This window comes from Cryptomeria japonica, chromosome 6, assembly GCF_030272615.1.
Source record: "Cryptomeria japonica chromosome 6, Sugi_1.0, whole genome shotgun sequence".
In the NCBI taxonomy this organism is placed as follows: Eukaryota; Viridiplantae; Streptophyta; class Pinopsida; order Cupressales; family Cupressaceae; genus Cryptomeria; species Cryptomeria japonica.
The window spans coordinates 46835916-46861854 of NC_081410.1; the positions used below are offsets into that span (position 1 = coordinate 46835916).

The following is a 25939-nucleotide window of genomic DNA, read 5'->3' on the forward strand; positions in this document are numbered from 1 at the left end:
ATATTTTATCCTAAGCCATATTAGATGGGGGACATTGAGCAATCTTTTCTCGCTAGAGCAAGACAAGATTTCACTAGTATATCATCATTAAAAGATAAGAAGTGGGAAATGAGAGGTGAGAGGTGAGAGGTTGGTGAGCTAGCTTGACTGTAAAGATAAAATCATACACAATACCATATACAAATATATATTTTTTGGTAGCCGTAAAAAGCTTTTAGAATGTGAAACAAGTATTCTCAGCTTTTGTGGACTCACAAATCCACTTAAAAAACTTATCAACTAATTACATTTAATTATAATATTTAATTATAAATAATCCACAACTCTTAATTTTATGCTACCTAAATTATATATTTATGGAGATTTTATTTTTCTTTCAATGTCGTTATATATCACATTGGATAGAGGACACTTTAATCGAAATGGGCCAAAATATAGGGTAGAAGGGCACGGACAACCAGCGATACCCTACAATACGCTACAATAAGAAACCCACAAGTTTCGATTTTCTCATCTCTCTCAAAGACTGGTTTTGATTTGTCTCTTTTTTAAAACTACCTGCTATAAATTTTTCTGCAAACTCGGCTCAAACTTTCTCCCCGGCATCATTTTTGCGCGAGATCTTGAGGTAAAGTCACTTACCATGGTTTCGAGTGAGTTTTATTGTTTTGAATCTGTATGCAGACCGGATGATTTTTTTGTTATGTTTTATTTGATTCTAATCTTTGTTATCTGCTCCCACGGGGAAAAATCAGGCAGCTAAAACATTCCTCGTCCCATGGCGGTTTAAATTTGTAGACTTCAATTTTAGGGTTTGAGTGTTTTATCTTTTTGGGTTAATTTTTTTTAATTGCCTTCTTTGGCTTTGACTTCTACATTTCTTTGGCTTCGTAAATCCAATGCTTGGAGTATTCTTCCGACTGAAATTGGTAGTGGGATTATAACTTTATTTGAAAACTCTATAAGATGGTTTGTTGTCATGTGTTTTTGGTATCTGGGGTTTTATGATCATGCCTCAATCATTACCATGTTTCGGCGTGTTTCAGCGTGCAGTCCATGCAAGTCTTTCAATCTCCGTGTTATCACGATACTCTGATCTCTCACAACACGTGGTTTTCCCTGGTGGAGAATACTATTAATTTTTCACTGGTGAGGCTCAGCGGATACAATACACGATTCACAATGTTTATTAAAATATTGATCTGTGTGCATCATGGAGCTTATCTTCAAATTTTGATGACTGTTTGATCAACACGAGACAATTACCTAGAAGCATATAACTGCTTTGAATTATAAACACATCAAAAGCCCTTTCGCAGGCTTCATCCTATAAGACCAACTATACTGACATCAAGTCTAGTAGTAAACAACAACTGAAAACAATCCCGATCTCTAATTGATGAAGTCATTTTAAAAGAAGCAGCGTATATCCTCCGTGAATTTAATATTTTGGGCTCTGTCTAAGGAAATGATAATCAATGGTTGTCTTCATGGAAAGTTTATAGTTTGTAGATATGTTGCATAGATTCCTGAATGATTTCTTTTTGTGAGTGATTAGCTAGAATGCCATCCTGATACACCAAAAGTCCTGATACACCAAAAGTTCTATAGTTGGTGCCCCAGGAGTAGTAGCATCCTTTGTCTGTCCAATGAGATCTCTATATTGCCTTACGTCATTAACAACTTGGCTACATAGTGATTATTCGAACCTTCTAATAAAATTTGGTACTCAGGGAATACCAAATTTGAATATTGCCATTTATTGCTATTTTGCATACCCTGCATATGAAACATCTTAAACCTTTCAGTTCCTTAGCATATTACAAAGTACTATTTCTTGGGCACTGATATGCTAACCATCTTTCTTAATATAGATTAGTTCTAAAAAGTGTAGAAAAATACATTGGGCTTCTAATGTGTATCGATCAATCCGTTAATAAGAATACTTGTAGAACTAATATATATATACATCATGATCAAAAACCATTACTACCTTCTTTGTTACAGTTAACAAATACTCGTGTTTCTTTTAATTTCATTTCTATAGTGGATCCTTTGTAATAGATCTTCAATGAAATTTTACCTTCAATTTTCTATTGCCATATCCCTTGAACCTCCTGTAGGTGCAAGCAAGTGCTAGTTATTATATCTATTTACGCTTTTTATCTAGATTCCCAATCGATTCCTGCCTTGTTAAAATTTTACAGCAGGTTTTTCTGTGAAGAACAACATTGAAGCAAAACAAACATTCCGAACAAAGTAAGTGTTATGTCTATAAATGACTATTATTAGTTGAAAATTTCCAATGAAATACAGTTATCTGCTTTACATTGATTGTTTTGGGTAGGGTTTTTCTCCCGTTCTTCACAATATTAGGCAGTTTTTGCTTGGAGGATTAGAATCTGCCCACTATCACTTTTTTGTCTAATGGTACCTTGTATTCACAGCAAACACATAAGAAATAATCAGAGGCAGAAGGCCTTGGTGTACATCTGTTGCAGAGGAATCAAGTGCAAGTGTTTTCCTCTCAAATACCATTTTCTTGATTCAATGCTGTTTTTTTGACCTGTTTCGTATTGGAAAAAAGTTTAGGTTGTTAAATTTTTTCCTTAATGATTTTCCATATAGGAATGAAAACTGATATGGAGAACTTTTAAAAATTATTCTTAGGGCTTGCAAATTAGGTTTTGGCTTCGAGATTTGTAGCGAGACAATGAAATCCACTTTTTAACATTGGCAATTAGCCTGCTTTTATCATGGTGGGGCAACGACGTTACAACTGAAGGGCAGTTTTTTCTATCAAAATCACATACTCTTGCACATGGAGGTCAAATATTGGATACAATATGATTCATAATTGTCATGATTTTTGAAGGGGTTGAGGGTTTGGACCATGGAGTTTGCTATCAGGTTTTCTTTTTATTGTGAATGATCTCCTTATGATGATTGGGAAGCTAAAATGTCATGTCTTAAGTTTAAGATTATTTTTTCCTTGAAAATTATCCAAGACTCGCACTTGGCCTTGACAGTTGAGATATGGCATTGTCATGTCATTTTTTGGTGGCAGTGCATGTTGCAGGAGGATAGGGTTGAGGGTTTGAGCTACAAAGTTTGCGATTAAGGTATCCATAGTAATAGTAAATGACCTCCTTTTGACCAGGGGAGGCAAAAATGTCACATCTGAAGTGTAGGAGTATTTTTTGTAAAACCTGCACCTTGCCTTACAGTTGAGATATTGGCCATATCCAAATTGGAAGGGGTATGTTATGTATATGAGCATCATATTACTATTTACTTGATCTAAAGATGACTGGAAGTGTTGAAATATGGGCTGGCACAATTTTTTAAAAACAAATAGGTAAATGATGTCTTTCTAATGATGGTGGGCTAAGATTCTACAATGGATGGGTTTAGTTGTCTTTTCTACAAATCAACAAATTGCACCTGCCCTGACAGTTGAGATGTGCCCACATAGAATGGGATGCAATCTGTTAATTGCTCATGTGCCTGACTGTTGACATATGCTACACAAATAATTAGATGTTATCTGTTGCTAATCTGCACACCATGTTATTTAATTGATATATGCTCTGGTGGGTCTGATCTATGGATTTCGCCATTTTAATTGACCTCCTTTTAACCATCACATAACTAGAAAGCCATGACTCAAGGACATGGGCAACAATTTTGTTGAAATCTTCCGGAACTTATATCCAGTGTCAACTGTAGAAGTAGGTTACACTTTAATTAGTTATGGTATCTTACTCATCATAGATGTCTTCTTGGTCTTATGAACTACATAATTTGTTATAAGAGATACTCCTTTTAGTCTTTTATGGGATACTGTATTCTATTTAAGAGGACACTGCTATTTTTTTTGGATTTGTAAATCTTGGGGAATGTTATAGATTATTTTTTACATCGTGTAGGGTAAGCTTTGACTAAATTAGTAAGATGTGTAACTGCGTAACTGCAGATTGCTTTTGCATGTACCCTGTAATTGTTAAGAATTCAAGTGTTAAACAACAAACTCTCCACATTTCCTTTGGGCTTATTGTCTGTCTTACTGTATTGTGGGGCAGGAACCTGGGTTGTGCTTGCATGTATCTCCAACATTACTATCTAAGTCACAGGGTTCGCCGAATTTCAGCCATGGAGTTCGAACTTCAGTGAACTTCAAAATGACACTAAAAATTTGTTAAAATATTCCCTATATTCGTACAGGTAAATGGGCATATATTTTTTTTAATTTAAAAAAACGTTTTTCAAAGCCTTTTTAGGTTGAGTGACGTGAATGTGTTCATCCGCGAGTGTCTTTTCAACCGCTCCAATGATAATCAGCGTGAATGAGTATATTCACGACTGAGCAGGATGAAGTTTTAAAAATGTTTTTCAATCTCGATATGGGCAATCATGGGGAGCGAAACCTACTCCAGGTGGCCGAAACCTTCGGAAACAAAATTAGCAATATGGAGACAAGGTCGCAGATCAAAAGAACAGCACTCACTTTTATGCTTTTAGTATATAAAATTTAATATATTTATTATTTTATATGAATAGTATTTAACCTCTGTTTTAAAATATTATAATATGAATACTTTTTAAAATTTATTATAATGTATTCAAATTTAACATAATATTATTTTATTTTATGGATTTATTATTTATATTAAAAAAATCAAATTTAGATAAGACAAATTTAATGGTGAATTTTTTTTCGAATTTTTTACCCTAGCCAAACTTCATCTGAATTTTATTGCTGTTGAACACGAACACGAACACAAACACGAACTCGAACTTGAACTCGAACCTTGTGACATAGATTACTATAATACTTAATAGTATAATACACCCTCTTTGGTACATGAGCAATATACTTGCAATGAAATTGCCAATGATTTATCATTCGAGTACAACTTGATAGGCATTGGAATCACTATGTCAGAATATTTGAGATCTGTTTTAACTTTTCTAGATTTTATGTGTCATGTTTGAGGATTTGAGTGATGTACTTTCAATGAGATCTCTAATCATTTACTACTTGAGAACAATTCAATGTGTAGGCAATGAAAATACTCTGTCCAAATCGTTTTCTAAGTTTAATGTGTCATGGTTTCCTGCATTCACTGTTGGCATGCCATAGCTTTGGGAGCAGTTTTATTAAGATTTTCCTACAGCATTATACGTGTGCATTCTCATTTATTCCATGTTTGTGTTGTGGAAATAAATTTCGAGGTCATGAAGGTTGAGGCTATAAATGGATTATCAAAGGGATGATGGAATGGTGCCAAGGGTTGGTCATCTTTTCATGGTCTTTGCCCCATTCTTTATAAGTTAGATCTCATCAGTTTAAAATAAGCGACTGAATGCGTTTTTCACTATAATTTGGAAATTATCACTGTTGAGGATTGCTGGTCCAATTCTCAGGTTCTCACGGTGCTTTTCAAATTGGATACATTGATTATGAGTTTCTCTTTATTTCTCACTCGCAGTGTGCTCTATTCATCCCTTTTACCATTGGTGTGACATTAAGAACACATATTCAGGATTCCAGTTTAAATTATTTAAATGTTGTAATTACTTAGAGTTTTCTACACCGAGCAACTAAGCTGTATGTTTTTGCAGTCGTCTGCAGAAAATTCAGAATTAACTGAAAGGATAAAAGAAAGAGTGGAAGGAATGCGATTCAAATATAAGATGATTGTATTGGATTTAATTGTAGATTTTTCTGAGATTCAACTTTGGATGCATATTATAAATGTAGTTTTCCAATGTCTTGTAATTAATACCCCACCATGAAAAATACTAAGTGGTTTTCTCTTTTCCTCTTGTGGATGTTTTTATTCCATTTTTAGTGTTCACACTCTCTTCCCTCCTTGTGAAATGACAGTTCCGAAGTTAGTTTTTCAGTAATGTAACTAATAACAATTCTGGAAGTCCATTTGGTATTATATTTTTTATACAACCGTGACATGACTTAAAGAGCACATATTCTAAGTGCAGTTTATATTTATTATTTGCATATATTCTTTAGGTGTATTGCAATATTTGGATTCATTTTTCTGTTAATGGATACATTCGTAATTCCCTGCATAACTTTTCTACCATCAACAAGGGTTGAACCTAGCAAAGGTTTGTGTTGTGTAGTGATAAACATCTGTGCTAGTTTAAGGAATCAATGATCAAGATGTAATCCCTAAAATCTTAAGTTGTATTTGAGTGTAAATAGTATCATAGAAGAAGGATGAAGTTCAGGGAAGAAATCTGTCTTTGAGGATCCAGTAAGGGATGACCCAGTCAGACTCTGTATTCTTATTTACTTTGGTGTAACAGTATCTGTTTGTGCATCCGTTACAGGATAGGATTGAGACATCCTGCACCTGAAGTTGAAGATAAAGAACCTTAACAGGGGTTACGGAGAAGATATTTCCAGTAATGGATCCTGGGCGCTATCCTCTTCAGCAAGGATGGGATACTAACAGCGTATGGCCCGTACAATCAATTATGATTTTCTCCTTAGTCTTCTATGGGAGTGTTTCGAACATATTTGGGTCATGTGATTCTCCTCCATATTTACCTCCATCATAATCAAGAAGCAAGCATATCCCACGCCCAGTGAAGATATGGATATGGATTTCTCAACTGAGGGTCCAAACATGTCAATATAATTGCTGACTTCTTATTCTGTTGGATTCACAGGCATTGGAGGGATACAGTGGAGTTCGGGAGCCAGAGTTCAGGTGAGTGCCTTGGCATTAAATTTGACTTGCTTTAATAAATACTACAAATTATTTCCTGGAGCCACTGAAATGAGAAGGTTGACAATACATAAAGTTCAATTGATGATTAATGCCATAGCTTGAATACTTGGGTTTCTGATAATTCTGTAAGGGGCAATAAACTCAGATTATATTCTTGTTTCTAGCATCTGTCAATAGTTTTTTCGACTTGTTTTATCTTGATGCCAGCCCTTGTGCAACACAGTTTTTTTATGGAAATATTTTCTGTCAGAGAAATGGGGAACGTTTTTGTCAGTATGGCAGTTCTTGTGCAAAAGAGTTCCTTTTTAAGAAATGTTTTCTTTCAGATGAATGAGAAGACCTGTTTTGCAGCCAAGCAATGTATGCTGTGCTGTGAATCTTGACTGAAGTAATGGGAACTTCAATAATTTGGTTTTCTCTGAGTGCTAACAAATATCTTAGCATAAAATTTATCAGAAAAGAATAAATTAGTAGCTATTCTCATATATGGTGTAGTCAGTATCATTTTGAAGTCATGTTATGGCAGGGTCGGTGGGTCATACGGAGGAAGAAGATATCTGGATGAAGGCTTCTCACGAGAACCTATATATCCAAGAGGGGCTTTTCGTAGGGAGCTGTTAGAGAGAGACTATCCATTGGCTCCTCCACCTGTTCTTGGGACCTGGCCTCAGCCAAGGAGGAGGAGTTTAGAAGATGAGATTGCCCTCATAAGAGAAGTGCGCAGGCATGAAAAGGTTTCATACCTTGACAATTTTCGTGACATCGACAACTATCGGGATGTTGATAAGTATCATGATGTGGACAGTTTCCATGACATTGATAAATTTCGAGGAGTTGACAACTATCATGATCTTGATAATTTCCGAGACTATGGATTTGAGAGGGCTGCAAGATATGGTGGGCGTGACCGTGAAGCATTTGATGCAGATGAGTATGATTATAGACATCGCATGCTACAACCACTTAGAGAGGAGAGTCGTGAAAGAGAATATGAATTCCCCAGACATGTTGATTATGATTCTGATCATGATAGAGGGAGGAGGGAGAGTAGCTGGCGTAAGAGGGACAGAGAAAGAGATAGGAAAGCCCCAAGTAGGGACAGGGTCCAAACACCTGAGAAAAAACAGCGTGATCGTTCTCGATCATATAGCCATGATGATCGTCCAAGATCACGCTCACCAAGGAGCCGCAGCCATGCTAGAAGCCACAAGGAGGGGAGTCAAGAGGACACTCGCAATGAAACAAAAAATGAAAAGCGGAGGGACCGTGATGAGAAGCGTCACCAAGAGCGCACACCAGTGGTGGGTTGCATACTTGAGATATTTTCATCTTGTTTTTTCATTTATCCATATCATGTTTCTGTTTAATGGCCTGAATGCTCTTCCGCTATTTTTTGCATATCATTCTGTGCAGGCACCCTCAGCCACACTTGTTGTGAAGGGTTTATCACAAAAGACTACTGAAGATGATCTGTATAAGGCTCTGGTAAGTCTTTGGATTAGATTGATGCATTTAGTACCATTCTATTTGTTATTTGAATTTCGTTTGGTTTACTCATGTTATTTTTCTCTAGAAGTGTATACACTTCCTTCTACTTGACCACAAGCTGTTCCTTCAACTGATTTATTTAGTATAGTCATATCTTTATTTGATTTGTTCTTGTAAGTTGAAAACTGCGCTACCTTCAATTTGTCTTTTGTAGGCAGAGTGGGGTCCTCTACGGCACGTTCGTGTCATAAAGGAGAGGAACTCAGGCATATCACGGGGTTTTGCGTTCATTGATTTTCCTTCAATAGTAAGATTTTTCTTGACATTGGCATTTTGTTTTGAAATGATTTTATTCTTCTTTCTATTTTAATTTTTATGGCACTTCTAGGAAGCAGCTCGCACCATGCTAGAAGGGGTTGGAGATGATGGCTTGGTTGTTGATGGCCGTCGCCTTTTCTTCGAGTATAGGTTCGTGGCTTTTTTCAGTAACATTTATAATCTGCAAATGCTTTATTCATTTATTTCGATTTCCAGTGGCTAATCACTCTATGATGCATATCAACATTGTGGGCTATTAGTTAAGTCCAAATAAAGAGGTTTTGTCATTGATTTTCCCTTAAAATTGAGTGTCCTTTTTTTCCTTGGAATATGATATTTCTTGTTTGAGACAATCCATTGTACCATTTATTTGCCATTATGTGTTTTGTGTCTGGTTATGATGTCTTGTTCATGTTCTTCTTCTTTGATGTCGACTTTAGCTCGTTTCTTTTCTTTATTTTTGGTCTTATTCAGCAATTGTTTTGAAATCCTTTATTTTCAGGAATCCTTTCGAATTTTACATGTTTCACTTTTTGAACGCTAGACTTTAAATCATTATAAACAGCAAGATTTCCATCCTGTGTTAGCTATAGATATTCATAGTGCGTACCCTTTGCATATAGCAGCAGCAAGCCAACTGGAGGCTTAGGAGCACCTCAAACAGGGAATGAAAATGCAGCAAAAGGGTCGACAACTCAAGGAAGTACCAAAGGTGCTGGTGCTGCAGCTGACTGGATGTGTACTGTTTGTGGCTGTGTCAACTTTGCTCGCCGCATGTCATGTTTTCAGGTTTGCTTTTCCTCAATTTTATTAATCTTTCAGATGATAAGACACTGAGGTGTTTTTGGTTTGCATGTTGCATAGTGACTTGTATGCAATATCTATAGTACAATAATCCCCAAGTTAATGAGAATTGTTTTGCAGATTAGCATTAGGGTCTGAAGTATTTTATGGAGTTCAAATAATTTCTATATATTAAATTTGTTTAAGGATTCACAAATAAATGGACTGTGTGGCTTTTAGCTATTAGTCTTTTAAGTGTAAAGAGTTGCAGAGATACCGCATACAGGTCAATTTTTAATTTTCAAATTTGTTTGAATATAGATTTGATTATGAAATCAAGCTTCTAGTGCTGTAAAGATAAGGAGTTGCAGAAGGTACCACACATAGGTTAATTCTTAATTTAAAGATAAAGAGTTGCAGAAGGTACCACACATAGGTTATTTCTTAATTTAGAATTTGATAGATTCGCATACAAATTCAGTTATGCAACTAAACTATTAGTGCTTTAAATGTAAAATGTTGCAGAAAGTACCACATGCAAATCAATTTTAATTTTAGATTTTGTTAGAGATTTGAATACAAATAAACTTGTGCAACTAAACTACTAGAGCTTAAAATGAAAACAAGGAGTGACCCCTAAAACTTTGGTAATTACCAAAACAAAGTGGCATAGTCTCATTTATATGAATGACAGTGCAATGAAGGACGTACTGAAGATGCTCCTGCAGCCGATGTTACTGCTTCTAATCCAGCACCAAGTGGGAAGAAAGCATCAGAGTCTGGTATGATATATTATTTTCTTTTCAGAGAAGCCAGCAAGATGTATTCACAAACAATTTGTGTTGGATGTGACCATTGTTGTCTTTTTTCTCATCTTGCTACAGGGCCAACACATGTATTAGTTGTTCGTGGACTAGATGAGAATGCTAATGAAGAAATGTTGCATTATGAGTTTTCAAAACATGCTGCTATTAAGGTAAGTACGACCAATATGATTAAGTGCTATCTAATTACCTGATATGGATATATGCCTCTGGTATTGATATAAAATACTTACACATTAATAAACCATTGTGCACAGGACCTTCGTCTTGTTCGTGATAAGTTTACCCATGTTTCAAGAGGCTTTGCATTTGTACACTTTCATTCGGTAATTATATCCTCCTTTCATTTTTGTTTTAAATGTTTTCAAGCCTGTTTTTTTCCTCTGCTTTTTTATAGCTTTTTTGCTGCTTGTTCTGATATAGAGATTAATGGTTCAGGTGGAAGATGCAACAAAAGCTTTGGAGGCAACTAATGGAACAAATCTAGAAAAGAATGGCCAAGTCTTAAGAGTTGCTTATGCAAAGAGTATTCATGGTCCAGGTTCCTCAGCAGGTGCTGCTACTTCTCAGGCCAGCAGCCTTGCAGCTGCTGCAATTGAAGCAGCAACATTTGCACAACAGGTTTGTTATTGCATTTTTTTTTGCTTTTTTAAAAAACTTTTTCCATGTCTGCGGTTAAATGTCTCATATATCTGTCCAAGACTAGGAGAGTTTGTATCGGCATATCTAATGACATCTACAACTGGTGAGATGAATGAACAAACATATCTTAAAAATGCAAATAAAAAGTTCAAAAGAAATAATTGACAAATTAGAAACATTGAAAGTTAAAACATTGAACAATAAAATTAAAATATTAAAATCAGAAATTAAATATGAAAATCAGGAATTTAATATTTAATAAAATCAGCAATATTTTACCTCACAATGGATTACCAATCATCATCAAGGAGTTTGAATTAGGCTATCTACTCCATTCTGAGTTCACCATCATCAATTGTAGAGGCTCATGCACCTCATGCATTCTCTCTAAGAAAATGAAGTAACTGACTTATCTTGTCTCAGTAGGTTTGAGGAACTCCTCCTTTGAAAACATCTTGAAGGGAGTGAGGTGTGGTGGTTGCAAATGAGCATTTGAATACCTCTAGCTTTTGCCACCATTTGCTTCATCCAATCTATTTTACTTATGTGTTTCAATGCATGAATACAACATGTGCTTGAAAGCACTCTTCACCATCATATCAGCCAATTTGCATTCATTTGATTCCTCAACTTCCACTATGGTCTGTCTCAAAATGTTAGATTGGAAGTCTACATCCTTATGCTCACTTGAACAATCCACTTTCTAAGAAAATAAGAGCTAGTTGGGCATGTGATTATGATATCAATGGGTGGCCGATGTCTAATATTGGTCCACCCATCCATCACAATATGAATAGAACAATCCTTCTTGATCCAAGTTTGCCTCATCCTTTATTAGCAAATTAATCTTAGAATATTATTTGTTTGATATAAGAGGAACAGGCCACATGAAATGGGATGGCATGGGCATAAAAGAATTTGGCAATGGAAGACTAAGTTGCATCCCATGCCTGCACATTGAACATACTTGCAACCTAAGTCGCCAGGTTCGAATTCGAATTCGAAGTTCGACAGCTTTGAAATTCGAATGAAGTTCGATGAGGAAAAAATTCGAAATGTATAAAATTCGAATTAAATTCGCCATATGTAATTTTTTTAAATTTTTAATAAATATATGCAATATATCTATAATATTATATTAAATTCTTCCTAATTGAAATTAAAATTGAAAAATCAATTAATTGAGCAATTAATTTTCAATATTATTTTCCAGAAATAAAAATTATTTATAACACGTCATCTTTATACATTACTAAATTAAATTAAAATTATTAGAAATAAAAATATATTATGAATTTATAACACATCATCTTTATACATTACTAAATTAAAAATACATCTATCATAATTTTAATACATTATCTTCGGGGTGGGGGGCTCACCACAACTAAAGTATATCGAGCCTTTAATCATTATCTTTATATATTAATAAATATGTTTAACGAATATGGAGCAATATTTCATCAAATCGATGGTTTTCACCCATTCCTCCCGCCACTGAAGAGTAATCTCCTTTCCACGATTCGTTGATCCAGCGGACGTGGCGGACTGCAACTCTCGGCAACTCCCGTGGGCGCCAAGCGAACTGCAACTCCCGTGGGCGCCAAGCGGACTGGGCGACTCCCACGGGCAATGGCAACTCCTGTGAGCGTGGCGGACTGGTAGCAGTTGCTAGCGTGGGCAATGGCGACTCCCGTGGGTGTGACTGCAACTACCGTGGCGCCCTATTTATTAAAACCGCGACGAAACCCTAAAACGCAAGCGAAAAAAACTTTTTTCGGCAACCCTAAACTTTAATTCGAATTTAATCGAATTTTTTAGGGTTTTTGCAGAATGTTTCAAGTTCGGCGAATTTCGAACTTCAAGGTTGAAATTCGGCCGAACCTGGTGACTTAGCTTGCAACTGTTCTTGGCATCTCTCCACCACCATTGGTCAACAGAAGACTAAGTTGCATCACATGCCTATTCAATAAACATACTTTCAAGTGCCCTTGGCATCTCACCACCATTAATATTCCTCTTTCCTCTTGTGGCACTATCACTGTTATCACTACCAACCGTGGATGGTGTAGGCATAGAAGATTGTCCACTTGTAGAAGAATCTGCTAGCATTGTGACACTTTTAGACCACATTTCTGCTTCCATGTTTAATATATGAGCCTCTACCTTCTCATCCTCCATTATGTGTGGACAAACTTTAACTCCATGGTATATAACACCCAAGAATGAGACTGCACCCCCGAGTAGCTCCCTCTAAAATCTCTCTTGCAATTGTGACACAACCACACCCTATTCCCCCTTGAATTTTACTTTTGATATCTAGGGCTGTCACAAGTTGGAGAAGAGTATTTTTTTGTTGTTGAAAGGTCCCCCTACATAAGGGCACTCAAATGGATTTGTTGGCTGTTTACCTCCACCCTCAACACATCCACACTCTGATGAGGTTGAAACTCTTGAATTTATTTGAGTTTTTTCCACTTCATTGTCACTAGACTCACTACTATCATTCTCATTGCACATCATGTTGGTTCTGTGAGATTTAATGAAAATTTAAACTGAAAAATGAAAAAAAGGGCTTTTCTACTTTAAGCTTTTAAAAAAATTGGAAAAATAAAACAAAAGGATAAAATGATTTACTTCCTTCAAGAATTTGTTGTTCCACTACCAAATATGCCTCTGATTCAATCTCTCTTACAACTCCTTTAAATCCTGCTAAAAATCTTGCAACCTTTTTTTTTGACAAACATAAAATGACATCAAATGCATTCAAATGAGGCTGTTTTTTCCATTTAGGGTGTGACTTGGGGTGGGGATGCCCACCAAAAATGAATAAATTAATTTTTTTATTGCAATTTTTTATATGCATTGAAAACAGTGGGGATGACTGGCTGCCCCCTTTACATTTGATCCCCATCCCCACATTTTTGAGACATTTCCAGGGGTTTGTGGTTTTTCCAGGCCACCCCACGCATCACCCTGTCCCTGGAATGTTCTGGAAATGGGAATGTGTCAAAAAAGGCCCAGGGTGCATAAGGCTACCTTGTGATGAATCTTTTTGATTCAATAAATCTTTAGAATCTCAGATCATGTCATTCCATGAAATTGGCTATCTGATATGCACATGAGTCCTTTATTTTCTTATTTAAAAGTATTTTGGAGTTGGAACCACATTTTGTAGGATTACATATTATTGAGTGTAGTCTTACTCTTTCTTCTGGTGACTATTTAAGCTTTTTGGCATTCTGAATATTGATCATATAATTTATCATCATGATCCTGAAGGTACCATGGTTGTCTCGATATGGTGACAGATGAAATATTGTTTATCATCAAGTTGTAGTAGCTTTACCCATCCTTTGTGTGATTGCTACTGATTGTGATATTTTGATTTCTCTATGCAGTATGATGCTGTTGGATGGGCGCCTAAGGAGTACAACCCTGATGCCAAACAACAGAATGGAGGAAATGGGACTGAAACAAGGGTTGAAGGAAGTTCTGATGCTGGGAATTCAGCTCCTGGATCTTCTGGGGCAGGTGCAGCTCCCCAGTCTGGTTTTGTCTGGGATGAAGCATCTGGCTACTATTATGATGCAGCTTCTGGTTTTTATTATGATGGTCATAGTGGTGTGTATTTGTTTTCTTTCCTTATTAGTTTTCTGCACTAAAATAATTGGGTGCCTCTAACTAGTTTTATTTATCATGGGCATCATTTAAATTTTTATGGATAACATGCAGGGCTTTATTATGATGGTAATAATGGTACCTGGTATTCCTATGACCAAGATACACACCAGTATATCCCCTATGTAGATCAGAGTGCTGATGCTAATAAGCCAAAGGCTGCAGAAGGAGCAACTCGGAAGGCAGTCATTTCAGCTCCTGCTGCAACCATTACTGCCAATATTGAAGTGCCAGATAAAAAACCGTCTTTGCCAGATGCTGTTCAGGCTGCTGCAGCTGCTGCACAGGCTGCAACAAAAAAAGAGAAGGAAAAATTGAAGGAAATTAGGTTAGCATCAAAAGGCAGCATACTTGCTAGTAAGAAGAAGATCAGCAATGTATTGTCTATGTGGAAACAACGTAATCATGAAGGTCAGGCTGCTCGTATTGTTCTAGATGACAGTCCTTCAGCAACATCATCTGTTTCTAACGATGAGAAACATAATAATGGAAATATATCTGGTAAGAGTGTAAGCACTACAAAGTTCAGGGCTGATGTGGCAAATGGCAAGGAAAGTCTAAATCCAGTATCAACTTCTTCTGGTCTTTCGGGTCTGGGTGTAGGAAATCCATTTGGTAGTAGTAATCTTGCTCAATCTGATAGTACTGTAAAGCCAAAGCCTGTGCCTGTTAGTAATAGTGCTGGAGGAACAATAAGGGGTGTGATTAGGGAATCAGGAAGAGCCGTGATGAAAGCACCCGACTCAAGCTTTTCAGCATCTATTGGTACAGCACTTTCGGGGACTTCACTTGCTGGGCTTACTGGAGTTGCTGAGACAAGTGCAGTTTTAACTCCATTTAAGACAGATGCGTCAGCGTTAGGTTCATATGGCCCAGCATCTGGAACAAAGCGCAGATTTTCAGAAACACCTCAATCTGGTTATAGAGACAGAGCAGCTGAAAGACGCAGTCTCTATGGGTCATCAGCAGCTACGGACAGTCTATTAGATCTCGAGTTTGCAGAAAAAAGTAAGCTTGAAATTTGTTATTTAATATTTCAATATTTAACACCCTTTGTCCATGCATCGCTAGCAGCTACAAGTACTATTAGAATTTAGAACTAAGTGCAGACAATGTAAATTTTATTGTTTGTTGTCCTTTACATTGATATAATACTGACATTTTTTTAGTGGGGTGGTTCCGTTGTCAATATTATAAAGCCACTATGATAATGTTTTTATTTCTAAGAAATGCTTTCTTCCTCCAGGTCTGGGAAGCAGAGGAAGAGGTTCTGATATGCCATTTCCACCAGGTGTTGGTGGGATAAAGTCTATTGGCATAGGCTTGCCAGGAGGTGAAACTCAAAGTTATGAGATTATTACTACTGATAAAGCTATTGATGGTAGCAACGTTGGGAATCGCATGCTGCGAAACATGGGCTGGCAAGAAGGCTCGGTACTATTATTAATGCTTACCGATTACTCTAATTTGAAAATTCTAATTTCTTTTTTCTAATTTTCTTTGAATCAATTTGTATTCATCTTTCCATCTCCTTTGAAAAGTAGTTTTTAATAGCAAACAACATTTTTTAAGAGTGACGTGCATCCCGAAATGCGTAACTTTATTTTTACAAATTATAAAAACTCAAATCCTTTCGAATTTAGGTTTGTAACATCAATACCTAGGGCATGTATTTGGTTGATGAACCAAAATATTATTAATATAAATGTGATGTATGATGATGAAATTCATATCATGTGTGACAATACAAGCACAATTAATATTTCAAAGACTCGAAGAATGCATATAAGGACTAAACACATTTCTATCTGGTATCATTTCTTAAGAGAAAATGTTACAGAGAAGGAAGCTAGGTTAGAATGTGTGCCTACAAAGGATCAGCTTATAGACATATTTACCAAGGAAATGGTGAATTACTTATTAATGCTTTTTATTTTCATATAGAAATGTATGTAGTGCTTTAAAAATTACAATCAGATTGTTTCATTTCTCAATGCCATTTATGATATTACATCAATGAATCAGGGACTTGGGAAGGATGGAACTGGCATTGTGGAGCCTGTACAAGCACAAGCTACAGAAGATAGGGCTGGTCTTGGCAGTCAGATACAACGAAAGGTTGATCCTCGATTTGAGACTCATGCTGGAGACAGTTACAGAGTTGCTATACAGAAGAAAGCTCTTGCCAGATTCCATGAAATGGATTAGTTTCAAATATTTGAAGGTTTTCCCCTTTTGAGCATCAGGTTTGTTGCTATCATGGATTGCGTGTAATTCTGTGGCCAAGTAGATTTGTCTCTGCATTATTGAAGATAATTGCACTGGTCTCTTCTATTGGCCATTCTGCCAATAATTTGTACAAGCTAAATAGATGATATTTTTAACATTCAGGTTCTTATTCATCAGTTCTTGACTGTTGATGATAAAAGCTGAGCATGGACACTGACATGTAACTATGATTTATAAAATCAAGAATTTAAGATTCATTCAATTCTAATATCCTGTAATTATCCACATGCTCTGGTAGGAGATGCTTGATTGGGCTCAAAGTTCTTGATATTGATAAATTACACATTTTGTATTCCTTAACTAACTGTTGGATGGCCCAGATTGCTCTAGAATTTTTTGAATTTTGCTCATTAATACAATTGCAGATATCAAGTAACCAATCTGTTCTGCAAGGGGCATTGCACGGGCAATCTGAATCTCAGAATTTGTAATCGCAACATGAATCCATGGCCTAGAAAGAGAATGCATATATTTCCTTCCATGGTAAAGTTTCCTCTGAAACGGCAATTGAATTTTGTTTGTCAATGCAGTGGAGATTGTAATTTTCCACTCTGGTGGTACAGTTTATTCCACAGGGCAATGCGTATGTAATTTGAATTCTAAAATTTGTATACCATAATACGAATGTATGTTCTAGAAAGAGCTATATATATTTTTAATTCTGTTGGATTGGAATTATAAAACACAATGGATTTGTTCAGAATTTTGTCATATATCTAGTAGTGTAGCTATTAAATTTTTTTCATGTGTTATTTTTTGGAGTGTTGAAATAGGATTTTGAAGTGCAACACATCCATCGATTACTTTACAAAAGAATATGTAACACAAATCATCTCAATGTAGTGTACCTAATAAAAATTTCAGTGTTTTAAGTTTTGGCTGTTTGAAATAGGATTTTGAAGTGCATTGAGCACAATTTCTAAATAATAGGCAACAAACATTTCAATGTCCTGGGAAACACATCCATCAATTACTTCACAAAAAGAACATGCAACAGAAATCATTTCAATAGTAGTGGTCTGAAAAAGCATCAGTGTTCCTTACTGTTTATCGATTTCCACCTCTCCGAAGGTATGGAATTGATACTGTTTTACAACTGCGGCATGCTGTTTTGAGCATTGTGGGTGGGTTATAAGGTAGAGAAAGTGGGGAAGCCGATTGGATTTGCTTACTGTTATATGTTAAAAACACTGGTTGTTAAAGAATAGAGTTATTTCACTATATGTCAATGATATGTGACATCAAATTTGAGTAAGTTAAGCTGGATGTAGTTTCAACTGGAGGTGGAAGTTACTTCACATTATCATCCAAGTATATTCAGCTGGGGAAGTGGATGGGCTTTCATATCATCATCCAAGAACGCTGTCCAATGTCTTTTCAAGCAAACACAGCATAGGAAGAGTTGAATTATGTATCGAGGGGTTCTAGCCTCATGATTCATTATTTAATCAAGTGGTCCCAAATGTAAATGTTAAAAATGACATTTTAACTTGGGTTTTTTAAACTGTAAATGTTTTGGCTTCTTTCTGACACTCATAGTTTATGTTCAACGGGTGAATTGCTTCTTTGGTTCTCACTTGTCATATCATTGATCACTCTTTTCATTGTCTGTTAGCATTTCTAGTCATAGCCTCTGCTGGAATATGCCCACCTTGCATTCTTCTCTGGAACAAGGTGATAAAGTCAATTGAGAGGGATATTTATCAATTGTATGCTTTGGGATCTGAACTGGATCATGATGAATATTGAACTGAATTGATGTTAGTGAGACCAAATCTCATATTTTTGTGAGTAACTATTCATCCAAGAAATGTTTTTGATATTTAAAGCAGCAAAAACAAGGGTGCTGTCCCTTAATACCACAGCCCTTAGGCAGTGAGAAAAGCTAACCATGGGAGCAACCCCCCAACCAACTAGGTCAGACAGGCAAATAGGAAGGCCTGTTAGACCAAAAAACAAACCCGGCCCAACTCAAGGAGGGGTAAAGACACCCAAGCCTTGACAGGGAGGGGTTTGAGCATGGGGGGAGGGCTTTCCCTTCCGTTTGCGGTGAACCACAGTCCAGGCGATAATCATTAGGACCATCAAGAGAGATCAATTGGGAGTGACTCCACAGGGTTGTAATCAATGGCAGTAACAGAGTGTTGTTAAAGAATTGTAACTGGTTGCTGTGAAACAGCGACAAGCTATTGCAGAGGAACAACATCAGAAGCAAAAACGATAGAAGTAGCGGAATCAGGGGCAGGTTCGGTAGGAGTCGAATAAAGCTGCAAATCAGGAGCAATAAGAGTTGAATCCTCATGGATAGTAACAGTAACATCAACAACAGCATTATCAATGGGGTTGTTAGTCGATTTAGTAGTATAGACAGTCAGGTGATCCAAAGTGGCATCCTTCCTCGACGCAGGAAGTAGCAATTTGATGCTAAGTGACTTGTGGCAAAGCATTTTTGGCAGCGAAAGGGGAGCCCCCAAGTCTAGTGGTTGAGTCGAAGGCCTCTCCTCGACCATCGACCATAAGGACCACATATCTAGGGAGGGGCAAGGAGATGTCAATATCCACCAAGATGCGAGCAAAGGTGGAGTGACCCATGGAAGACGTGACATCGTCAACCATCAAGAATCGGCCAATAGAGTTGCTGATGGCCTCGTAGCAAGAGTGTTCCCAAAAATGAAGAGGAAGATTCAGAAGGCGAGCCCAAACCAGACGCACATTGAGTGGTTCAATACGGAGATTGAAAGAAGTTGTCCAAGGTTTAATAGAGAGGGAGTGAACTCCCCAAGTCCACATCTTGCCCAAAATTAGGTCACGATTAGATGAAGAAGTAAAGGAAGCAATGAAAAAGCCTTTGGCACAAGGAAAGAGCTCAATATTATGAGCAACTAGAGGTTTCCATGAGTCACTCACCCAACAATGAAGGTCTGGTAAAGAAGGCCAAAACCCAGAGAATCTGCACACCAGAGCATAGTGTTGGTAGAACCCAATGTTGTCCATAACGTCCTATGCACAGGGAAGAGGACAAAACCCTTGGAAGGCTAAAAGTAGATTTGGCCACACAATCAAAGCTATGCTTCCCAGCAAAGGAAGGTATGGGTAGAGCATTAGTACCCACAACAGGGTCACCATTAGTATCACCAAGTTGAGGAGAAGACCCATTAACCTGAGCATCCCCAACAACGACAACCCAAGGAAGGGCATCAATCGGAGCAAAGACACCCAAGAAGCCACATGGGAACCAGTTGAGGAATGATCCTCACCCAGCGCAGAGGGCGTGGGAGCAGAAGGATCAACCATCGACTGAGTAGGACCAGCCGATGCAGAGGGACCCGAACCATCCAATGCCAAAGGCAAGGCCCTAACAACAACAACCACCAAAGTAGTGGGGCTCAAGCGAGCAGAGTCATCGCTGGCCTCGATGCCAACAGGAGCCGTTGAAGCAAAACCAACACAACCATCGTTTGCAGAGAGCCATCGTTTGAAATGCAACGGGCAGGAGCCATTTTCAAGATTACACCCATCCAAGAAATGTAATATTCAATACATAAAAGCAGATTTCGACAACAGAAGCAGAACATAGGTGAAACAGAAGTGCATAAAGGTAATGTACACAGTTTTCAGAACATTAGGACGAAAAGAAGAGAGTACAAAAGTGCACAAAGGTTCAGGGACGATTTCAATGTTTTCTGGGGTACATAAGACATAATTGAAGCCTTCCAAATGGAAGGCAAAGCTCCTCAAATCTTTTAGGTGATTCTTGTATTTCATTTTTTGTCCACTCAATGCTTTTTTATAAATATGTCCAAATTGGTCACGTATTGCAGAAGCTGAGCTGTAGGATGTGTATACAATCAAGTATAGAAGTGAAACAAGCTGCCTAACTAAGGATAGCCAATAGAAACATGTGGTAGCGTTTGGAAGTCCCTCAATTTTTGTGACATTTTCATCGATGCAATTGATTGTAGATCGTGCAAGATGATTCTGGAGATGGAGACAAACTGTTTTCTATGGAGTTAAATTCGGATAGATGCTTAACCTCTTTAAATTTGTATCATAATATTCTTTCATTTGAAGCCCATGTACTGTCCAACTACCTAATTACACAACTGTCCGAGTCTCGCTTAATTTAACTAGTCAGCCTTAAGGCAAACAACTTAACAAATACATTACATACATTTATGAACTTTATACATTTGAACTAACACTATCAAAGAATATTAATTTATTTCCTATTTTATTCCTAAGTAAAAGAACCATGATCCATGGTCTTTCTACACCATGAGAATTTATTTGTAGGCATTAGCTTGGCAAGGGAATCTCTTAAACATAAAACATAGTAGACTTATCCTCGAGCATCATCCAACTTGGACACATCTAAATAAATTTTGCAAACAAGAAATGAAATTTTTCAATATCACGCATATCGAATTGCTACAAAAATAACATGCTACTTAAATATTTATGTAGATTCAATCCTTGTTGATCTGTATCAAATGTGCCTCCAAATTTTTCATATCAAATATGCAAGAAAGTTGAGTTTTGAGCTTTTTGACCACAACCTCCTTGTTACCAATGAACATCATATCATTCACATACACCACAATAATTAGAATCTATTCATAATTTTAACTTAATACAATTCTTGTTGTTCCTAACAAAATCTAAACTAAATGTGAAGCATCAAACTTCTGTCACATCTTGGGTGATTGTTTTAGGCCATACAATTATTGTCTTAACTTGCAAATTGTTTGTTGCAAGTTAAGACAATAATTGTATCATCTTGGGTTCCTTCCTTTTTACAACACCATCAATTTGTTGTATATAAATCTCCTTATGATCCCCATGCAAGAAAATATTTAATATATATTGGCTCAATTTCAAAATCACATGCTGTAGGAATCTATAACATGTAGCTAATAGAAGTTGATGTTAAGAAACAATTTATTTATTGAAATTGAATTTCTCGTTTGGAGTAGCCCTTGGCCACTAGTTCGGCCTTGTACAACTCTAACCAACTGTTCACATCAATATTTTTTATACATTCACTTGCAATCAATGGGATTTCTTCTCTTACACAAACCAATAAGATCCCATGTGCCACAATTGTTCAAGGCCATCATCTCCTTTTGCATGGCCTACACCCAAGATTCCCTATCCTCCTAAAAGAATGCCTTCTTAAAAGATCTAGTACTTAGAATTTTGATGGCCTATATTTGTTTATTGGATTTCATTGTTTCGTTGAGCTCCTTAAGGAAGTTTGGGGTTCTACTTCTTTTGTAAGCTCATCTTGCACACCATCATTAGAATTATCATTTGAACCCTCTTCTTCTTTTCCATCCTTTGATCCATCCATCTATTTTTCCACATATGCATCTTCTTACTTCTCAACCTTACTCTCAAAGTGAGTTGTTTTTCTCCCAATTTATTCATGTGTTCCATCTATCTATTTTTCCACACATGCATCTTCCTACTTCTCAACCTTACTCTCAAAGTGAATTGTTTATCCCCAATTTCTTTCTTTGGTAGTTTTGGATCTTAAAACTTTGAAATCCCTGGAAACCATCTCTCTCTCTCTCTCTCTCTCTCTCTCTCTCTATCTATCTATATATATATAAGTTGGGAGGATTTAAATCTTATAAGTTTTTAATTCTCATTGTATTATACAAAGATGCGTTTCTAAGCTTTTTGATCCAATGTAGATAATCTTTTCTAAAACACATGAACATTAGCCTCACAACTAAAGACCCTTAAATGTGAAACAAAAGATTTTTTATATGTCCACACATTATAAGTAGTTTACCTCTCAACGCACTTTTGACTCTTTTTATCAAAGTTCGGTTCATTTTTTTTGTAACTCCACTTTGTTGGGGTGTGTATGGTGTAATATTTTGTCAAATAATACTTGCATGATTACATAATTTATCAAATTTCTAGAGCAATATTTACCATTTGTGTCAGATCTCAACACCTTTACTTCATAATGTATTTGTTCTAAAATTAAGACCTCAAATTCCCTTATTGTATTGAAAACATTAGATTTAGAAATGTATAATATAAATCTAAGTGTATTTAGAAGTGTCATCAATGAATGATACATAATAACAACTTTTTTCATGGAATCCACCTCCATTGGATCAAACACATCCAAATTAATGGTTTCCAATATTTTTTTTGGCTTATAGTTTCAAATAGAAAATGAAGATCTGTTTTCAATTACAAAGCAACGTTGACTAGGGCGTTGACCCTTTAACATAGTAAGAGACTATCAACATCCCAAAAACATAGACCCAGTTAGGCAGACAAACAAAGGGGTCTGCAAAACCACAAACAAAACTGGCCCAAATCAAGGAGTAGTAGAAACATCCACACCTTGATTGGGGAGGGTTTGGGGAAGGGGGAAGGACCTCCCCTTCGACCTACGACGAACAATTGTCCATGCAATGTTGGCCTTAGGATCAACAAGGGGGGAATCATTTAGAGGGGGATCCCTATGAAAAGGATCAATAAGATCAACACCAGGAAGCATGAGAGTCATAGAAGAATGAACGAGAGCCTCACCGGGTGTAGCACAAGTAGTTTCCAGAGGTTGCAGATAAACTGTAGCAGGTCGCTTAGGGGCCATTGAACAAGGTTGCGTGGTCTCAATATCTGAAGGAATGTCAGAAGGGTCAATAGGTGACTCTTCATACAAACCATCCGGAAGCTCCTTCGAAGCATAAATAGTTAAATGATCAAGTGTAGCATCCTTCCACCAGGTTGCAACCCCCTTGCAACGTGAAGCAAAGTAGTCTGAAGCCAAATGTCCTATAGAGAAGCACTTTCGACAGTGGAAGGGTAGTCACTCAAAGTCTGGCGGTCACGTCCAGGGCCTATCGCAAACCATGAGCACTACATCTGCAGAGAGAGGAGAAGCAATATCACCGTCGACCAAAATGCGAGCGAAGGTGGAGTGGTCCATCGAAGAAGTGTCATCATCCATCATCAGGAAGCGACCTATGGAGTTGCCAATGGCCTCATAACAGGATTGTTCCCAGACGTGCAGGGGAAGATTCGAGAGACAGATCCACATAGGACACATGTTAACTGGTTCAGTGAGAGGGTTGAAGGCAGTGGTCCAGAGTTTGATGGAGAGAGGGTGGGTGCCCCAAGCCCATAGCTTTCCCAGAATTAAATCCCAATCAACCGAAGAAGTAAAGGAGGCAATGAAAAAGCCTTTAGCACACGATAACAACTCAATATTGTAAGCAACCAAGGGTTTCCATGAGTCACCCAATGATGTAGGTTTGGAATGGAGGGCTAGAGCCTAGAGAATCTGCACACCAGGGCACAACGTTTATAGAACCATATGTTGTCCACAACATCCTGCCCACAGACAACCACAAGGGATGACTTGGCATAGGGGAGAGGACGAACACCCTTGGAGGAAGTTGTTGATCTTTCCACATGAGCAAAGCTATGCTTACCAATAGGCGAGGGCATCGATGGGGGGCAACATTCAAAGTATCCTTGCTAGAGGAAGTTGTTGCACCAAGGCCAAAGTGAAACCCATGGGAGGATGGTGTTGAGCGAGAGTTGTGGCTGCAACAGGGGAGGAAACAAACTCACCAGCTAGGAGAGCAGAGTGCATCGCTCCCATAGCAGCTGAGGCGGCCGAAGCAGGGTCCAGTAGGTTAGGAGCTGAAACACCTAAGCGAGTAGAGGCAAGAGGAGGCAAGGTAGACGATGAGGGAGAATTCAAACCGTAGGGAGCGGGAGAGCCGTTGCGCGTCATTCTGCTAAAACAATTATGAAGATCTGTTATGTTTACCAAAAACACAATATTTATAGAAATTATTTTACCAATAGAAGCTATAGATAAATTAAAGCTATAAGATTTTCACAATCCATTTTTACAACTCCTTGAACTCTCTCTTGCACCCTGATGATGAATCATGGAGTATGATTCGAAACGTTGATGGTTAAAAATTTCTCAACAATCAAATCCATAAATCACTATCAAATAGATAAATTGTCAACCATTTTTCTTAATTATTAATGGTTATAAGATTTTTTTTTTATGACCTAAACATTAGAGACACAACATATATTAAAAATATAGAGGCATTCAACCTAAACAAAGTCTCAATCTAGGATCCTCTAGCTACCACAAGTTCTTCCTCACTAGTCATAAACTTGTCAATTGCCATACAATTATAATCATTCAAATTGGATGTAGAAAGTAAGTTTCTTGTAAGTCATAGAATATGTAAAATATTATCCAAGTGTTTTAACTCTTTAATCATGAAAACACTATGCTTTTCTCTAATTAACAATCCACCCAATACTATTGTTTCTAAGGAAAACATCTCCTCCATTATGTTGTATAAGTAAAAAACCACTCCTTGTGAGGATTCATGGTAGGAGCAACATGAACCAATGACCAACATAGAAAAATATTTAATTGAGTAATTTTTGTTTGGGTTGCATTGGATTTATGATTTTTTTGTGGGGCTTGTGCATTTATTATTCTTAGCTACCCATTATATTCACATCATTATTTCCATCCTTTATGTAATATACGTTTTTTGAATATAGTACTATATATTATAAAATATATTTATATTTTGTGGGTTTATGTTTTATTGTAGTAGAGCTTTAGTCACACATCATCAAAATAATCATTTAATGGTTCATTTTGTTATGTTTGTAATTTAACATCTCTAGACTTAGTTATTTATGTGATTTTATATGGTCCCAACATCACATCTTTAATTTTCATTGTCTTTTGAATTTTGTAAGGAAATGCAAGAGCAAGGAAAGAAAAACAAAATCCAAGTAAGTTTTATTGATGAAGTAAATGTTACCTAGAGAAATGCAAAAACCTTGGAGCAATTACCCAAATGTGAAGGAGGCACAAAAACTTTTGAAAAGGGAAAAACAAAGAAAAACCCCTTGTGTTATTATGAATGAGGCAATGCCTAAAATGAGAGAGAGAGAGAGAGAGAGAGAGAGAGAGAGAGGCTCTTTACAATAATGTCATTAAGAAGAAATGAGAGAGGAGACATCTCTTAAATAGAGATGAGGAGAAGAGTTACAAAGTAACTCCCAAATCTATGAATGCCACCATTCATGAAATGTGTGTGCCATGTATCCACATCCTCTTAAGGAGGAAATCTA

General features: G+C 36.9%; 1 protein-coding gene across 3 annotated transcripts; it reads left to right on the forward strand.

Annotated features, from left to right (window-relative positions):
- Positions 1-410: 410 nt before the first annotated feature.
- On the forward strand, positions 411-16994 carry LOC131079394 (SUPPRESSOR OF ABI3-5). 3 transcript variants are annotated; one of them, XM_058017311.2, is made up of 16 exons: positions 411-628; positions 6358-6483; positions 6700-6740; positions 7288-8062; positions 8175-8246; positions 8464-8556; positions 8638-8717; positions 9194-9356; positions 10045-10132; positions 10235-10326; positions 10432-10500; positions 10613-10795; positions 14218-14440; positions 14552-15505; positions 15744-15931; positions 16523-16994. In XM_058017311.2, the coding sequence occupies exons 2-16, from the start codon at positions 6436-6438 to the stop codon at positions 16703-16705; spliced, it is 3252 nt and encodes a 1083-aa protein (XP_057873294.1). In that variant the 5' UTR covers positions 411-628; positions 6358-6435; the 3' UTR covers positions 16706-16994. The 3 variants fall into 3 exon arrangements, with proteins under 3 accessions (XP_057873294.1, XP_057873297.1, XP_057873295.1); XM_058017312.1 differs by lacking the exon at positions 411-628 and having other exon boundaries at positions 5626-6483; XM_058017314.2 differs by lacking the exons at positions 6358-6483; positions 6700-6740.
- Positions 16995-25939: the final 8945 nt, after the last annotated feature.

Coding starts and splice junctions, on each gene's coding strand:
- LOC131079394 (XM_058017311.2), top strand. CDS start 6,436: ATGGATCCTGGGCGCTATCCTCTTCAGCAAGGATGGGATACTAACAGC. Junction 6,484..6,699: donor AAGGATGGGATACTAACAGC/GTATGGCCCGTA, acceptor TTGGATTCACAG/GCATTGGAGGGATACAGTGG. Junction 15,932..16,522: donor TGGGCTGGCAAGAAGGCTCG/GTACTATTATTA, acceptor TCAATGAATCAG/GGACTTGGGAAGGATGGAAC.